At 42.3% G+C, this 13,228-nt stretch overlaps 1 protein-coding gene across 1 annotated transcript in view; it reads left to right on the top strand.

Moving 5' to 3' along the window:
• Positions 1-13,228, top strand: part of LOC126162516 (uncharacterized) — a 427,861-nt gene that overhangs the window by 135,396 nt on the left and 279,237 nt on the right. Inside the window, exons 12-13 of the mRNA XM_049919080.1 lie at positions 11,854-11,981; positions 12,579-12,716. Coding sequence (XP_049775037.1) covers positions 11,854-11,981; positions 12,579-12,716 — 266 coding nt within the window. The remainder of the gene's footprint in view (positions 1-11,853; positions 11,982-12,578; positions 12,717-13,228) is intronic.

The following is a 13,228-nucleotide window of genomic DNA, read 5'->3' as shown; positions in this document are numbered from 1 at the left end:
TGCCTTGGAACGATCTCCCAATCAACCACAGGCGAGGGCTCAGCCCCACTGCCGGCAGCAACCGGGGCAACCACAGCGGCAGACCGATCTGGGGACAGACGGGACGAGGTTGACATCCCTGTGATACCCAAGTCCGGCTCCCCACAGTGGTGCCCATTGGCAACAGCCTCAAGCTGCACGACCGAAGTCAGCGCCGCTTGCAGCTGTGAGCGAAGGGATGCCAACACAGCCCTCATCCGAACACAGCAGTCACAGTCCCTGTCCATTCTAATCGATGTTGAACAACAGTTACTGAAACACGAGTCCGTGCCTAGATAACGCAAGGGAAACACGCAAAGAATCTATTAACTTACCTGTACAAATGCCTAATGACTGCGCTACAATCTGCCTGAATTTATGATTACAGTAGCTAAAACTCGAAATTACACCTCCTATATGAAAGTCACACACAATTTAAGTAAGAATCTACGAAGTAAACATTAAAGCGCGATGCTACAACTCTCAAATACTATAATATGCCCGAAATTTATGAATTAAACAATGCAAGTACCCAAAAACACGCAAAGAAATTAAGAATTTCACTATGTAACAAACAAGTAAGCTAGGGGTATACGACTTGCTGCTGCAGCTGCTTATCCAACGGCGGCAGGGAGGTGGTGGTATGAGGATATATGGGACAGGTCTTGCATCTAGGTCTATTACAGAGGTATGAGCCATGAGGTAAGGGATTGGGAGCAGGGTTTGTGTAAGGATGGATGAGTATATTGTATAGGTTCGGTGGACGGCGGAATACCACGGTAGGAGGGGTGGGAAGGATAGTAGGCAGGACACTTCTCATTTCATGGCACAACGAAAGGTAATCAAAACCCTGGTGGAGAATGTAATTCAGTTGCTCCAATCCCAAATGGTACCGAGTTACGAGGGGAATGCTCTTCTGTGGCTGAACTGTGGGACTTTGGGAGGTGGTGGGAGACTGGAAAGATAAGGCAAGGGAGATTTGTTTTTTTTACAAGGATGGGAGGATAATTACGGTCAGTGAAGGCTTCAGTGAGACCCTTGGTATATTTTGAGAGGGACTGCTCGTCACTGCAGATGCAAAGACCACGGGTGGCTAGGCTGTACGGAAGGGACCTCTTGTTATGGAATGGGTGGCAGCTGTCGAAGTGGAGGTATTGCTGGTGGTTAGTAGGCTTGATATGGACTGAGGTACTGATGCAGCCATCTCTGAGGTGGAGGTCAACATCTAGGAAGGTGGCTTGTTGGGTTGAGTAGGACCAGGTGAAGCAAATGGGGGAGAAGTTGTTGAGGTTCTGGAGGAATGTGAATAAGGTGTCCTCACCTTCAGTCCAGATAGCAAAGATGTCATCAATGATTCTGAATCAGGTGAGGGGTTTAGGATTCTGGGTTGTTAGGAAGGATTCCTCTAGATGGCCCACGAATAGGTTAGCATACGATGGTGCCGTGCGGGTGCCCCACAATTACTTCTCCTTTGAAGGCATTACCTACCAACAAATCCGCAGTACGGTGAAGGGCACCCGCACGGCACCATCCTATGCTAACATATTCGTGGGCCATGTAAAGGAATCCTTCCTGAAAACCCAGAATCCTAAACCCTGCATGGGGAGTTGTTGTTGTTGTTGAACAATCATCACATTGTTGGAGCTGCAGAAATTTACCCTAAAAACATCTTTGGGGGTTTGCCCCAGTTAGCCATTTTTTGACAAGTGCACTGTGTTGATTTTGGGTATTAACTGGAACTGTTATTTCAAAGTGAAAATGAAGCTTAAAAGCAATAATGCCAATGAGTAATTTATTAATTCTTCTTTTCACACACTACATTATACAATGTTCGAGTGAAACATCATAAAAGTTACAGGTAAGTAGCAACAACTGACATCTATGCAAATAAGGTGAGGAGCTGGAAATGGGGCCACTAAGAGAAGTGCCTCAGAGGCTCAGCATTCGTTTGCTATGTACAGGCTTAGCAACTCTGGGGTTTCTGAGCTTGGGGATGGTGAGTGCTGCCAGTCCTCTGTTATCATAAGCTCTGGGAACACTTCAGCGACCATTGTGTGGTGCAGCGGTGGAACATCGTGTGTCGCAGGGAATGGGGATTTTGGCTTAACCACTTGTATCGCAGGGTGGTAAAACCTCTTTTAAAAAAATAACATCTAGACCTTGCCATTGGTGGGGAGGCTTGTGTGCCTCAGCGATACAGATAACCGTACCGTAGGCGCAACCACAACGGAGGGGTATCTGTTGAGAGACCAGACAAACGTGTGGTTCCTGGAGAGGGGCAACAGTCTGGATGATCGACTGATCTGGCCTTGTAACACTAACCAAAACGGCCTTGCTGTGCTGGTACTGCGAACGGCTGAAAGCAAGGGGAAACTACAGCCGTAATTTTTCCCGAGAGCATGCAACTTTGTTGTATGGATAAATGATGATGTCGTCCTCTTGGGTAAAATATTCTGGAGGTAAAATAGTCCCCCATTCGGATCTCCGCGCGGGGACAACTCAAGAGGACGTCGTTATCAGAAGAAAGAAAACTGGCGTTCTACGGATCAGAGCGTGGAATGTCAGATCACTTAATCGGGCAGGTAGGTTAAAAAATTTATAAAGGGAAATGGATAGGTTAAAGTTGGATATAGTGGGAATTAGTGAAGTTCGGTGGCAGGAGGAACAAGACTTTTGGTCAGGTGAATACAGCGTTATAAATACAAAATCAAATAGGGATAATGCAGGAGTAGGTTTAATAATGAATAAAACAATAGGAATGCGGGTAAGCTACTACAAACAGCACATCGAACGCATTGTTGTGGCCAAGATAGACACGAAGCCCACATCTACGACAGTAGTATAAGTCTATATGCCTACTAGCTCTGCAGATGATGAAGAAATTGAAGAAATGTATGATCAGATAAAAGAAATTATTCAGATACTGAAGGGAGATGAAAATTTAATAGTCATAGGTGACTGGAATTCGATAGTAGGAAAAGGAAGAGAAGGAAACGTAGTAGGTGAATATGGATTGGGGGTAAGAAATGAAAGAGGAAGCCGTCTGGTGGAATTTTGCACAGAGCACAACTTAATCATAGCTAACACTTGGTTCAAGAATCATAAAAGAAGGTTGTATACATGGAAGAAGCCTGGAGATACTGACAGGTTTCATATAGATTATATAATGGCACGACAGAGATTTAGGAATTGTAAGAAATTTCCAGGGGCAGATGTGGACTCTGACCACAATCTATTGGTTATGAACTGTTGATTGAAACTGAAGAAACTGCAAAAAGGTGGGAACTTAAGGAGATGGGACCTGGATAAACTGACTAAACCAGAGGTTGTACAGAGTTTCAGGGAGAGCATAAGGGAACAATTGACAAGAATGGGGGAAAGAAATACAGTAGAAGAACAATGGGTAGCTTTGAGGGAAGAAGTAGTGAAGGCAGCAGAGGATCAAGTAGGTAAAAAGATGAGGGCTAGTAGAAATCCTTGGGTGACAGAAGAATTACTGAATTTATTTGACGAAAGGAGAAAATATAAAAATGCAGTAAATGAAGCAGGCAAAAAGGAATACAAACGTCTCAAAAATGAGATAGACAGGAAGTGCAAAATGGCTAAGCAGGGACGGCTAGAGGACAAATGTAAGGATGTAGAGGCTCATCTCACTAGGGGTAACATAGATACTGCCTACAGGAAAATTAAAGAGACCTTTGGAGGAAAGAGAACCACTTGTATGAATATCAAGAGCACAGATGGAAACCTAGTTCTAAGCAAAGAAGGGAAAGCAGAAAGATGGAAGGAGTACATAGAGGGTTTATACAAGGGTGATGTACTTGAGGGCAGTGTTATAGATATGGAAGAGGATGTAGATGAAGATGAAATGGGAGATATGATACTGCGTGAAGAATTTGATAGAGCACTGAAAGGAATTAGTCGAAACAAGGCCCCGGGAGTAGACAACATTCCATTAGAACTACTGACATCCTTGGGAGAGCCAGTCCTGACAAAACTCTACCATCTGGTGAGCAAGATGTATGAGACGAAATACCCTCAGACTTCAAGAATAATATAATAATTCCAATCCCAAACAAAACAGGCGTTGGCAGATGTGAAAATTACTGAACTATCAGTTTAATAAGTCACAGCTGCAAAATACTAACGCGAATTCTTTACAGACAAATGGAAAAACTGGTAGAAGCCAATCTCGGGGAAGATCAGTTTGGATTCCGTAGAAATATGGGAACACGTGAGGCAATACTGACTCTACGACTTATTTTAGAAGCTAGATTAAGAAAAGGCATACCTACGTTTCTAGCATTTGTAGACTTAGAGAAAGCTTTTGACGGTGTTGACTGGAATACTCTCTTTCAAATTCTGAAGGTGGCAGGGGTAAAATACAGGGAGCGAAAGGCTATTTACAATTTGTACAGAAACCAGATGGCAATTATAAGAGTCGAGGGGCACGAAAGGGAAGCAGTGGTTGGGAAGGGAATGAGACAGGGTTGTAGCCTATCCTCGATGGTATTCAATCTGTATATTGAGCAAGCAGTAAAGGAAACAAAAGAAAAATTTGGAGTAGGTATTAAAATCCATGGAGAAGAAATAAAAACTTGGAGGTTCGCCGATGATATTGTAATTCTGTCAGAGACAGCAAAGGACCTGGAAGAGCAGTTGAACGGAATGGACAGTGTCTTGAAAGGAGGGTATAAGATGAACATCAACAAAAGCAAAACAAAGATAATGGAATGTAGTCGAATTAAGTCGGGTGATGCTGAGGGAATTTGATTAGGAAATGAGACACTTAAAGTAGTAAAGGAGTTTTGCTATTTGGGGAGCAAAATAACTGATGATGGTCGAAGTAGAGAGCATATCAAATGTAGACTGGCAATGGCAAGGAAAGCGTTTCTGAAGAAGAGAAATTTGTTAACATCGAGTATAGATTTAAATGTCAGGAAGTTGTTTCTGAAAGTATTTTTATGGAGTGTAGCCATGTATGGAAGTGAAACATAGATGATAAATAGTTTGGACAAGAAGAGAATAGAAGCTTTTGAAATGTGGTGCTACAGAAGAATGCTGAAGAGTACATGGGTAGATCACATAACTAATGAGGAAGTATTGAATAAGATTGGGGAGAAGAGAAATTTGTGGCACAACTTGACTAGAAGGAGGGATTGGTTGGTAGGACATGTTCTGAGGCATCAAGGGATCACCAATTTAGCATTGGAGAGCAGCATGGAGGGTAAAAATCGTAGAGGGAGACCAAGAGATGAATACAGTAAACATATTCAGAAGGATGTAGGTTGCAGTATGCACTGGGAGATGAAGAAGCTTGCACAGGATAGAGTAGCATGGAGAGCTGCATCAAACCAGTCTCAGGTCTGAAGACCACAACAACAACAACAACAACAACAACAACAACATCAATCTCAACATGCGTTGCACACTGATGAGATGTATGGCTGTTGAAGAGAAACAGTCACTAGAGGGTAATCTCTGGGGAGCCTGTTGCACCTCAGATGTATAAGGTTTTGCACAAGAATAGCTCTGTCTGGGTGGACTTCTTTCCTTAGCTGCTAGTGAGAACATTGTGAAGTGTAAATCTCATGTTTCTACTCCCAGTGGTTTGGGTGAGCTGTTGGATAGTATAAAAACCCAAAATCCTAAGAAACTTTGTATGCTAGTCCATGTGGACCATCTCTGAAATTCAGTGATAGTATTCACAGTAACAGACCACATTCTGTGATAGACAATGTCTTTATTGTGATTAAAAGGATAGACACTTCTTTTGGAAAATTGTTGCATTTCTGTATCCTTAAAGTACTGGAGGGTTTTTTATGGTAACTCAAATCCCCCAAGAGGCTGTGAAACAGTACTCTCTTGCTCGATACCACGTAGTCTCCCCAAGTGCAGAAGTTGCTGAATGCCAAGTTACTTGGGTCAAGTTTTTTAAGATTTGTAAAATGCTGGGACATCATGGATATGGATCCAAAAGAACTGCAACAGGACTGAGAAAGAGCAAAGATGACTGAGGTCAGAGATGTTATGTTTTAAAAGGGTTGACGGTAAGCTTCAGAAGTGAGTGTATTTTATCCTAACATTCAGTGTGCCGAAGTTGTCCTAGTATATGGCAGCAGGCTTTCACAGCCTTAAGGTTAGACCTTATGCCTCAGAACACTATGAGTTGTAATGGTTGGGTTATGTGTGGAAGATGTGGCACCACAGCCCATGTATATTAATTGCTCCCAGGCTCATCCACTTTGGAGAAGGGACTGTTGTGTCTTTGCTGAAGAAAAGAAGATTCAGGAAATAAGTCACCAAACATGTCTCATACTATGAGCGAAGAAGGAATTTAAGGCCACTGAGCCACCATGTTTTATGTACCGGGTGATCAAAAAGTCAGTATAAATTTGAAAACTTAATAAACCACGGAATAATGTAACAAAGTTCACAAAATGTGTGACAGATGGGACTGGACAGCAAAATGTCAGTGAGTGCACATGACAATCGTGTATAAAAAGAGTTGTATGAGAGAGAGAATCAGATGCGCCAGCAGTCGCAGCATGTTGACATTACCTGAAAAGGCGCTTTTAGTGAAGTTGTATCATCAGAATGGGGAATGTGCTAGTGCAGTGTCACGATCCTATCGCCATAGGAAGGGGATTCGAACGGGTAAAGGTCCGTTGACAAATGCAGCTGAGGCGAGAATGATTTCAAATTTCAAAGACGATAGACCCCATAGTGGCCGACCAAGCACAAGGCGTAATGCTGCTGAGACAGTTCAGGAAGAAATGGAGACTGTAGCGGGTTCATCTACGCACGGGGAAGTCAGCGCTCGTGCAGTTGCACGTCGCACCGGCATTCCATACACTACTGTTTGGTTGGCACTGAGGCGTACCCTCCGATGCTATCCGTGCAAAATCCATCGACATCATGAACTGTTGCCTGGTGATTTAGTGAAGCAGAGGGCATTTGCAGTGTGGGCGTTTCAAAAGATGGCGGAAGATGACGATTGGTTGAGTAACGTGTTGTGGACCGACGAAGCTCATTTCACGCTCCGAGGATCTGTCAACACCCACAACTGCAGAATTTGGGCTACCGAAAATCCTAGAACTGTCGTGGAAACTACATTGCACGCCGAGAAAGTCACGGTATCGGTTGGATTTACCGTATCTACCATTATTGGGCCTTTTTTCTTCGAGGAAATGCATGATTCTGGTTTTGTAACTGCTACCGTGACAGGTGAGATGTATGCCGATATGTTACAGAATCGCATCATCCCCAGCCTGGCTGATAAACACCTGCTGGAATGTACGATGTTTATGCAGGATGGCGCTCCACCCCATATTGCTAGACGCATGAAAGATCTCTTGCGTGTGTCGTTTGGTGATGATTGTGTGCTCCGCCACTACTTTCATCATGCTAGGCCTCCTAGGTCCTCAGACCTCAGTCCATGCGATTATTGGCTTTGGGGTTACCTGAAGTCACAAGTGTATCGTGATCGACCGACATCTGTAGGGATGGTGAAAGACAACATCCGACGCCAATGCCTCACCATAACTCCGGACATGCTTTATAGTGCTGTTCACAACATTATTCCTCGACTACAGCTATTGTTGAAGAATGATGGTGGACATATTGAGCATTTCCTATAAAGAACATCATCTTTGCTTTGTCTTACTTTGTTATGCTAATTATTGCTATTCTGATCAGATGAAGCACCATCTGTAGGATATTTTTTGTACTTTTGTATTTTTTTGGTTCTAATAAAATCCCATCTCATTCCAAGAATGTGTGTCAATTTGTACTTCTCTATCTACATTATTCCGTGATTTATTCAGTTTTCAAATTTATTCTGACTTTTTGATCACCCGGTACTTTTTGTCTTGGTATTGAAGCAGCCTATCCAGAGGGTCAGTGTCAGCACTCAGACTATGATGGTTGAGCAAGGCACATCTACCACCACATGTAAATACAGCTGCCAGACTGGGCCACTGGTCCCACAGCCCAGCCTTCCTATCGCTGAAACATTGAAAGATGCTGAATGTAATGTTGGCCTAGATAACAAACCCCCATGGAATACATCAGAAGTGACTCAGCAGAGTGTTCCTGTTATATTGGCCTTGCCACCATCCCCTAAATCCAAGTTGGGGATGAAGGCCAACTGGCCAAAGCGATCTACTCCAGAGCCTTTGGACCACGCGACCTTAGTTCTGTCTGACGGATTGGACGATGATCATGCCATCACTGGTATGGATGTCGAAGTTTGCATAAGCGAACCATTGTGTTCCTCAAGCTTCGATTTTGCAGTCTTTAGGCCAGCTGGAAAGGCAAGTTGTGACTTGGTGGAGCAAACAATGCCACATTGCAATCTGGTCCAGGCGGGCAGCTCTGTGTCAGTTCAAGTGATGGCAAACTGAAGATAACCTTGCAGCCTTTTGGGTAGTGAGGGTGAAATGTCGCCGAATTATTAGGGAGAGCAAAAGGAGATCATAACAATCCATTATCATCTGCTACAGCACCTTACAGAGTGCAGCAAAGAATTTCTCTTTGTGCTTTGTAGTGTCATTTGGGAGTCAGGTCACTTTAGCAATTGGCGAGAGGCAACCCAAGAAAGACCACATGTGCCCGAATAGTTATCATAGTGTTGCCCTCAGTAGCTTTATGGGGAAGATGATGGGGTGGATGGTCAACTGCCACCTAGGCTGGATCTTAAAATACAGGCAGCTCCTTAGTCACTTTCATTGTGGGTTCTGGAGGTATTGCTCCACCTTTGATAACCTGGGCTTCCTGAAGGCGGCTGTACAACAAACTTTCCTGTCACTGGCATCACCTTCTGGCTATGTTTTTTGACATCAAGAAGGCTTGTGATAATACTTGGAGGCATCTCTTCCTCAAACAGCTCCACAAATGGAGTTTTCATGGATGTCTTCCCATTTTTATTTGGTCCTTCCTCTTGCCACAGTGTTTGTTTTGGGCAGGAGAATGGTGTCCCTCATGGTAGTGTTTTAAGCATGACTGTCTTTGCCATAGCTATTAATAATATTACACCAGTAGTTAAATATCCTATCCAGTATTCCTTGATTACTAAGTGTCTTTTGTTTATCTTCCAGCCTTGCAATGACAACACACCAATTGCATCTAACGTTCAACAGTTTGAGGAATGGGCAGAGAAGATGGGCTTTAAGTTTTCAACCAAGACATCTTTGTGCGTTCCTTGTAACTGTTCACGTTCTGTTTTAAGCCTCCCTCATTTGAAGATGAGGGATGCTGTTCTTAAGTTTAAAGATGCAGTGAGGTTTGTGGGCTCCACGTTTGACTTGAAATTTACATGGTTGCCACACCTTAGTAGCACTGAGTACTTTAAAATGTCTTAGCCAGAATTCATGGAGGGCAGACAGGACTTGTTTGCTCAGATTTTACAGGGTCTTCACGTGATCTTGGCCTGATTCCAGGGGCACAGTTTATGGGTCTGCAATACCAACTTATTTAAAGATAATGGACGTGGTGCAACATGAAGGGATTTGCCTAGCTATAGTGGCTTTCTGAATGAGCCACATGTTGAGCCTCTGCGCTGAGGCTGCTGAGCTGCCACTTCACATCAAATGATAGCTGCTCATTGTGTGATATGCATATAAAATGCTGTCCACACCATGCACATCTGCATATGATACAACTGATTGGCCTTCAGAGGCCCAGAATTATTTTAGATTTGATAAATTTAAGAAAGATTGGACTCCCAATTTCATGTTTCAATCTCTGTTTTTTTCACATTTTAGATAGGCATCACAGTTTAACAATTGTGGCGCCTGAGAAGACAAGTCCCTTGGCTGTTCCATTGCCTTCCCTGACTATCTTCAGGACTTGCCTTCCCCATAGGCATATAGTATTTTCTGTCGAACTCCATGCGATCCTGAAGGCACTGGAGCAGATGAGGTGTCTCCTGGGCAGACAGTTTCTCATCTGCTCCAATTCCCTTGCTATCCTACAGTTGTTACACCACATGTACCCAGCAGAGAAACTGGCGCAGCTAATACATAACTAACTGTACTTCCTGCAGCTGCGGGAGAAGAAGGTGTCATTCTGCTGGGTACCAGGACCCATGGGAATTTGGGGAAATGAACAGGCCAACAAAGCCATGAAGGAAGCCTTCTGGGAACATACCATTACAGAATATGCCATTTCTTCACAGGCTGTCATTTTGCTGGTGGATCACAGAGACATGCAGTCATGGGAGGGGAATTGATAGGCAATGATAGACAATAAGCTATGGTTACAAAGTCAACTTCCTGGCCATGGAGAGCCTCATGCCAGTCATTCCAGCATGATGAGGTGGCCTTGACCTCCCTCTGCATTGGGAAAACTGCCCCCTCACACATGGCTTTTTACAGAAGCGAGAGGGCCGTCTGCCCCCCCCCCCCCCCTACCCTCCCCCTCCCTGGTTTGTGATACCTGTGGTGTGCAAATCAGTGTACGCTACATCTTAATTGAATAATGTATTTTATTTTGTGATCAGCAGGCAGAAGCAAATTTAGGTTGGGACCTGCTCTCTATTTTATCTGGTGACGAGATGAGTAGGGTGAAACTTTTAAAATTTTGTGATGTGTCTGGACTCTGGCCTAAGATTTTAGACTGGAGATTTTACTGTGTTGCAAAGTGGCTGGATCACACCCTTTTTTCCAGCAGTCATCCAGCTGCAGGTGTCTACTATCTTCTTTTAATACTTTCCACTGCATTTTCCCTTTTATCTTGTGATTTTTGTTGCTTTGTGTGTGTGTGAGTGTATCCAGTTTTTCAAGACTTCCTGTATGTTTTTATTTGCACTCCTGATTTTAGTCATTCTATCAACAATGTAGGAAAAGATAGATTATGAAGATGACATGTTAAGTTGCAGCTGGGCACAGTTAAAAGAGACTGTGGTCTGTGGCCGAAAGCTTATATGTAAGTGTCTTTATAATTGTGCCTGTCTGCAACTTAACATGTCATCTTTATGGTAAGTAGCAATCTGTCTGTTCCTACAGTGTTGATATTCCAATCTGGAGTTTCCATTGTTTGATTTAGTCATTTTATGGTATTCCTCCACACTTGTCCCATGTATTTTATTATGGGGGCTAAAGAAGTTGCTGTTATGGGCCCTCAGAACCTCATCTTCATCACCACCACCATAATCATCATCACACTAAGAGAAATGTTAATATACTAGTGCAATGGGAATGCAGAGGAATCAGAATGAGAGAAAGTGACACACAAAGTAAATAAAAATCTATCAGAGATTGCAGCAAGGGAGTTGTGGTAACGAAGAGTTTATTGGAGGGATAGTTGTCATTTATAAAAATAAGAAAAGCTTACATTAGAGGAGAAAATTTGAGTGACACTGTCTGTGAACTAGCCTCTAAAGTCAACTACATAATGCTTAGAAGCTTACTGTGCAGCTAGGTAGACCAGTTGTAAATACACTTGGTGATAGGAACCCTGAGCAGGATATTATGTAGATAGGGTGCCTGGCAGAATACCATTTTGGGATTCATGATTAGATGCATGGTGTTGAATGGATGTGAGGGATATGTTTTCCACCTGTGGCTTCCAGAGAGGTATGACCTATTTCATGTCATTTGTATCCCAGGAACAGTCTACTGCTCTCCTCTACAAACCCATGTAGTGGTGTGAATTAGATATTAAATTATGATTTTAAAAGTGTACTTCCCTCTCTCATCTGCTTGTTTCACTGTTGAAAAGGAAGTCAATCAAAAATTAGAAATCATGAAAGTTTTTAGCGTTAGTTTCCAAAAATATGATAATGTCATTTAGAACCGTAAGTGTAACAATAAATGTTTACGTTCATTGTTTCAGCTGCATTATGGCGCTGCTTGAGTGAACCTTCACTACTTCAAGCACTTATATGTCGACCAATACAAGCGGGCCACCATCTACAATTTGTTAGTACACATTTACCATACCTGGGAGAAGAAGTGTTGGAGGTAAAAATAAAAAAAAAAAAAATTCTACTGGCCATTATGCACCAGCAAACTTTAGCTCTTTCCAAATAGTGTTGATCTTTCAGATTGATTAAAAATACTGCAAATATTATCTCTTTTATCATGTTTGCCATATTTGAAGATCAGAAATATTTCACAATATTTGAATACAAAAAATATTTTAAGCTTTTGAATTATTTAATGCAAAGAGAAGGCACAGAATTAAGATTTAACATTGATCATATATTCCTCTAAAGCTCCAAATGAGTGGTCTTGGCTTTATTGAGGCATTAATGAAGTGTATGAGCTCTAAACAGAAATTCTAAGTAAGACATAAACAGAAAAAAATTCAAATGCAAGAAAACATAGAACATGATCCAGGGCTGAAATGAAAAAAAGTGTGTGTGTGTGTGTGTGTGTGTGTGTGTGTGTGTGTGTGTGTGTGTGTGTGCGAGAGAGAGAGAGAGAGAGAGAGAGAGAGAGTGAATGGGTTTAGGAAGGGGGGAGGTAATAGAGGAGGAGAGAGAATGGAAAATAAACTCTCAAATGGGTCTTTTATTATGCTATGACAAATTGTGATGGAGTATTGTTATTTTACAGAGATTGGCTGCATTATATGATCCGTCATCACCCGTACTTTGGCCTGCTGTGACTCGATTACTGTTATCCAGACAACATAAAAATTCTTGCAGCAGTTCCTACTCAGCTCAGGAATCGTTTGACATCACAGACAGTAATGTGAGTAATAGCACCTATTTATTTCTACAATCAAGTAAAAATTAATAGTGAATACCTGTTGGTCTAAATGTTACTCAGTATTTCCTCAGTGTACCTGCACTGTGTATGTTCAGTGACTGATCATTCGTCAGGTTTCTATATCTGGAATTAAAAGCTTAATTTTATATTTTCACACTGTTCAAGCCCTGTAATACAGATTATTTTGTATGCATTCCTCATGAATAAAGTGCAGTAAAATGCAGATACAAGAATGTTTTCTTTATTGAGTGTAAAATTTTTCCTTTAAAGTAATGGGAGAATCTGTTGACATTATATTACATTCCTGATGTTTCCCGTCAATTCAACACTGTTCGTAATTTGTAGTACTATGAATGTATTTGCAAACTTTTTCCCTACTGGAACACGAACAGGCTGTATGCAGTAGCACTTATTTAATTACACTGTTTATTGAAATTATACTTGTGTTAGGTGCTCAGGAGACAAGTCATATATTTTGGCATGGAAAAAAAAAT

Source organism: Schistocerca cancellata, chromosome 2 (assembly GCF_023864275.1).
Source record: "Schistocerca cancellata isolate TAMUIC-IGC-003103 chromosome 2, iqSchCanc2.1, whole genome shotgun sequence".
Lineage (NCBI taxonomy): Eukaryota > Metazoa > Arthropoda > Insecta > Orthoptera > Acrididae > Schistocerca > Schistocerca cancellata.
The sequence above is the reverse complement of the archived record's forward strand: the minus strand, read 5'-3'. Positions and strand labels throughout refer to the sequence as shown.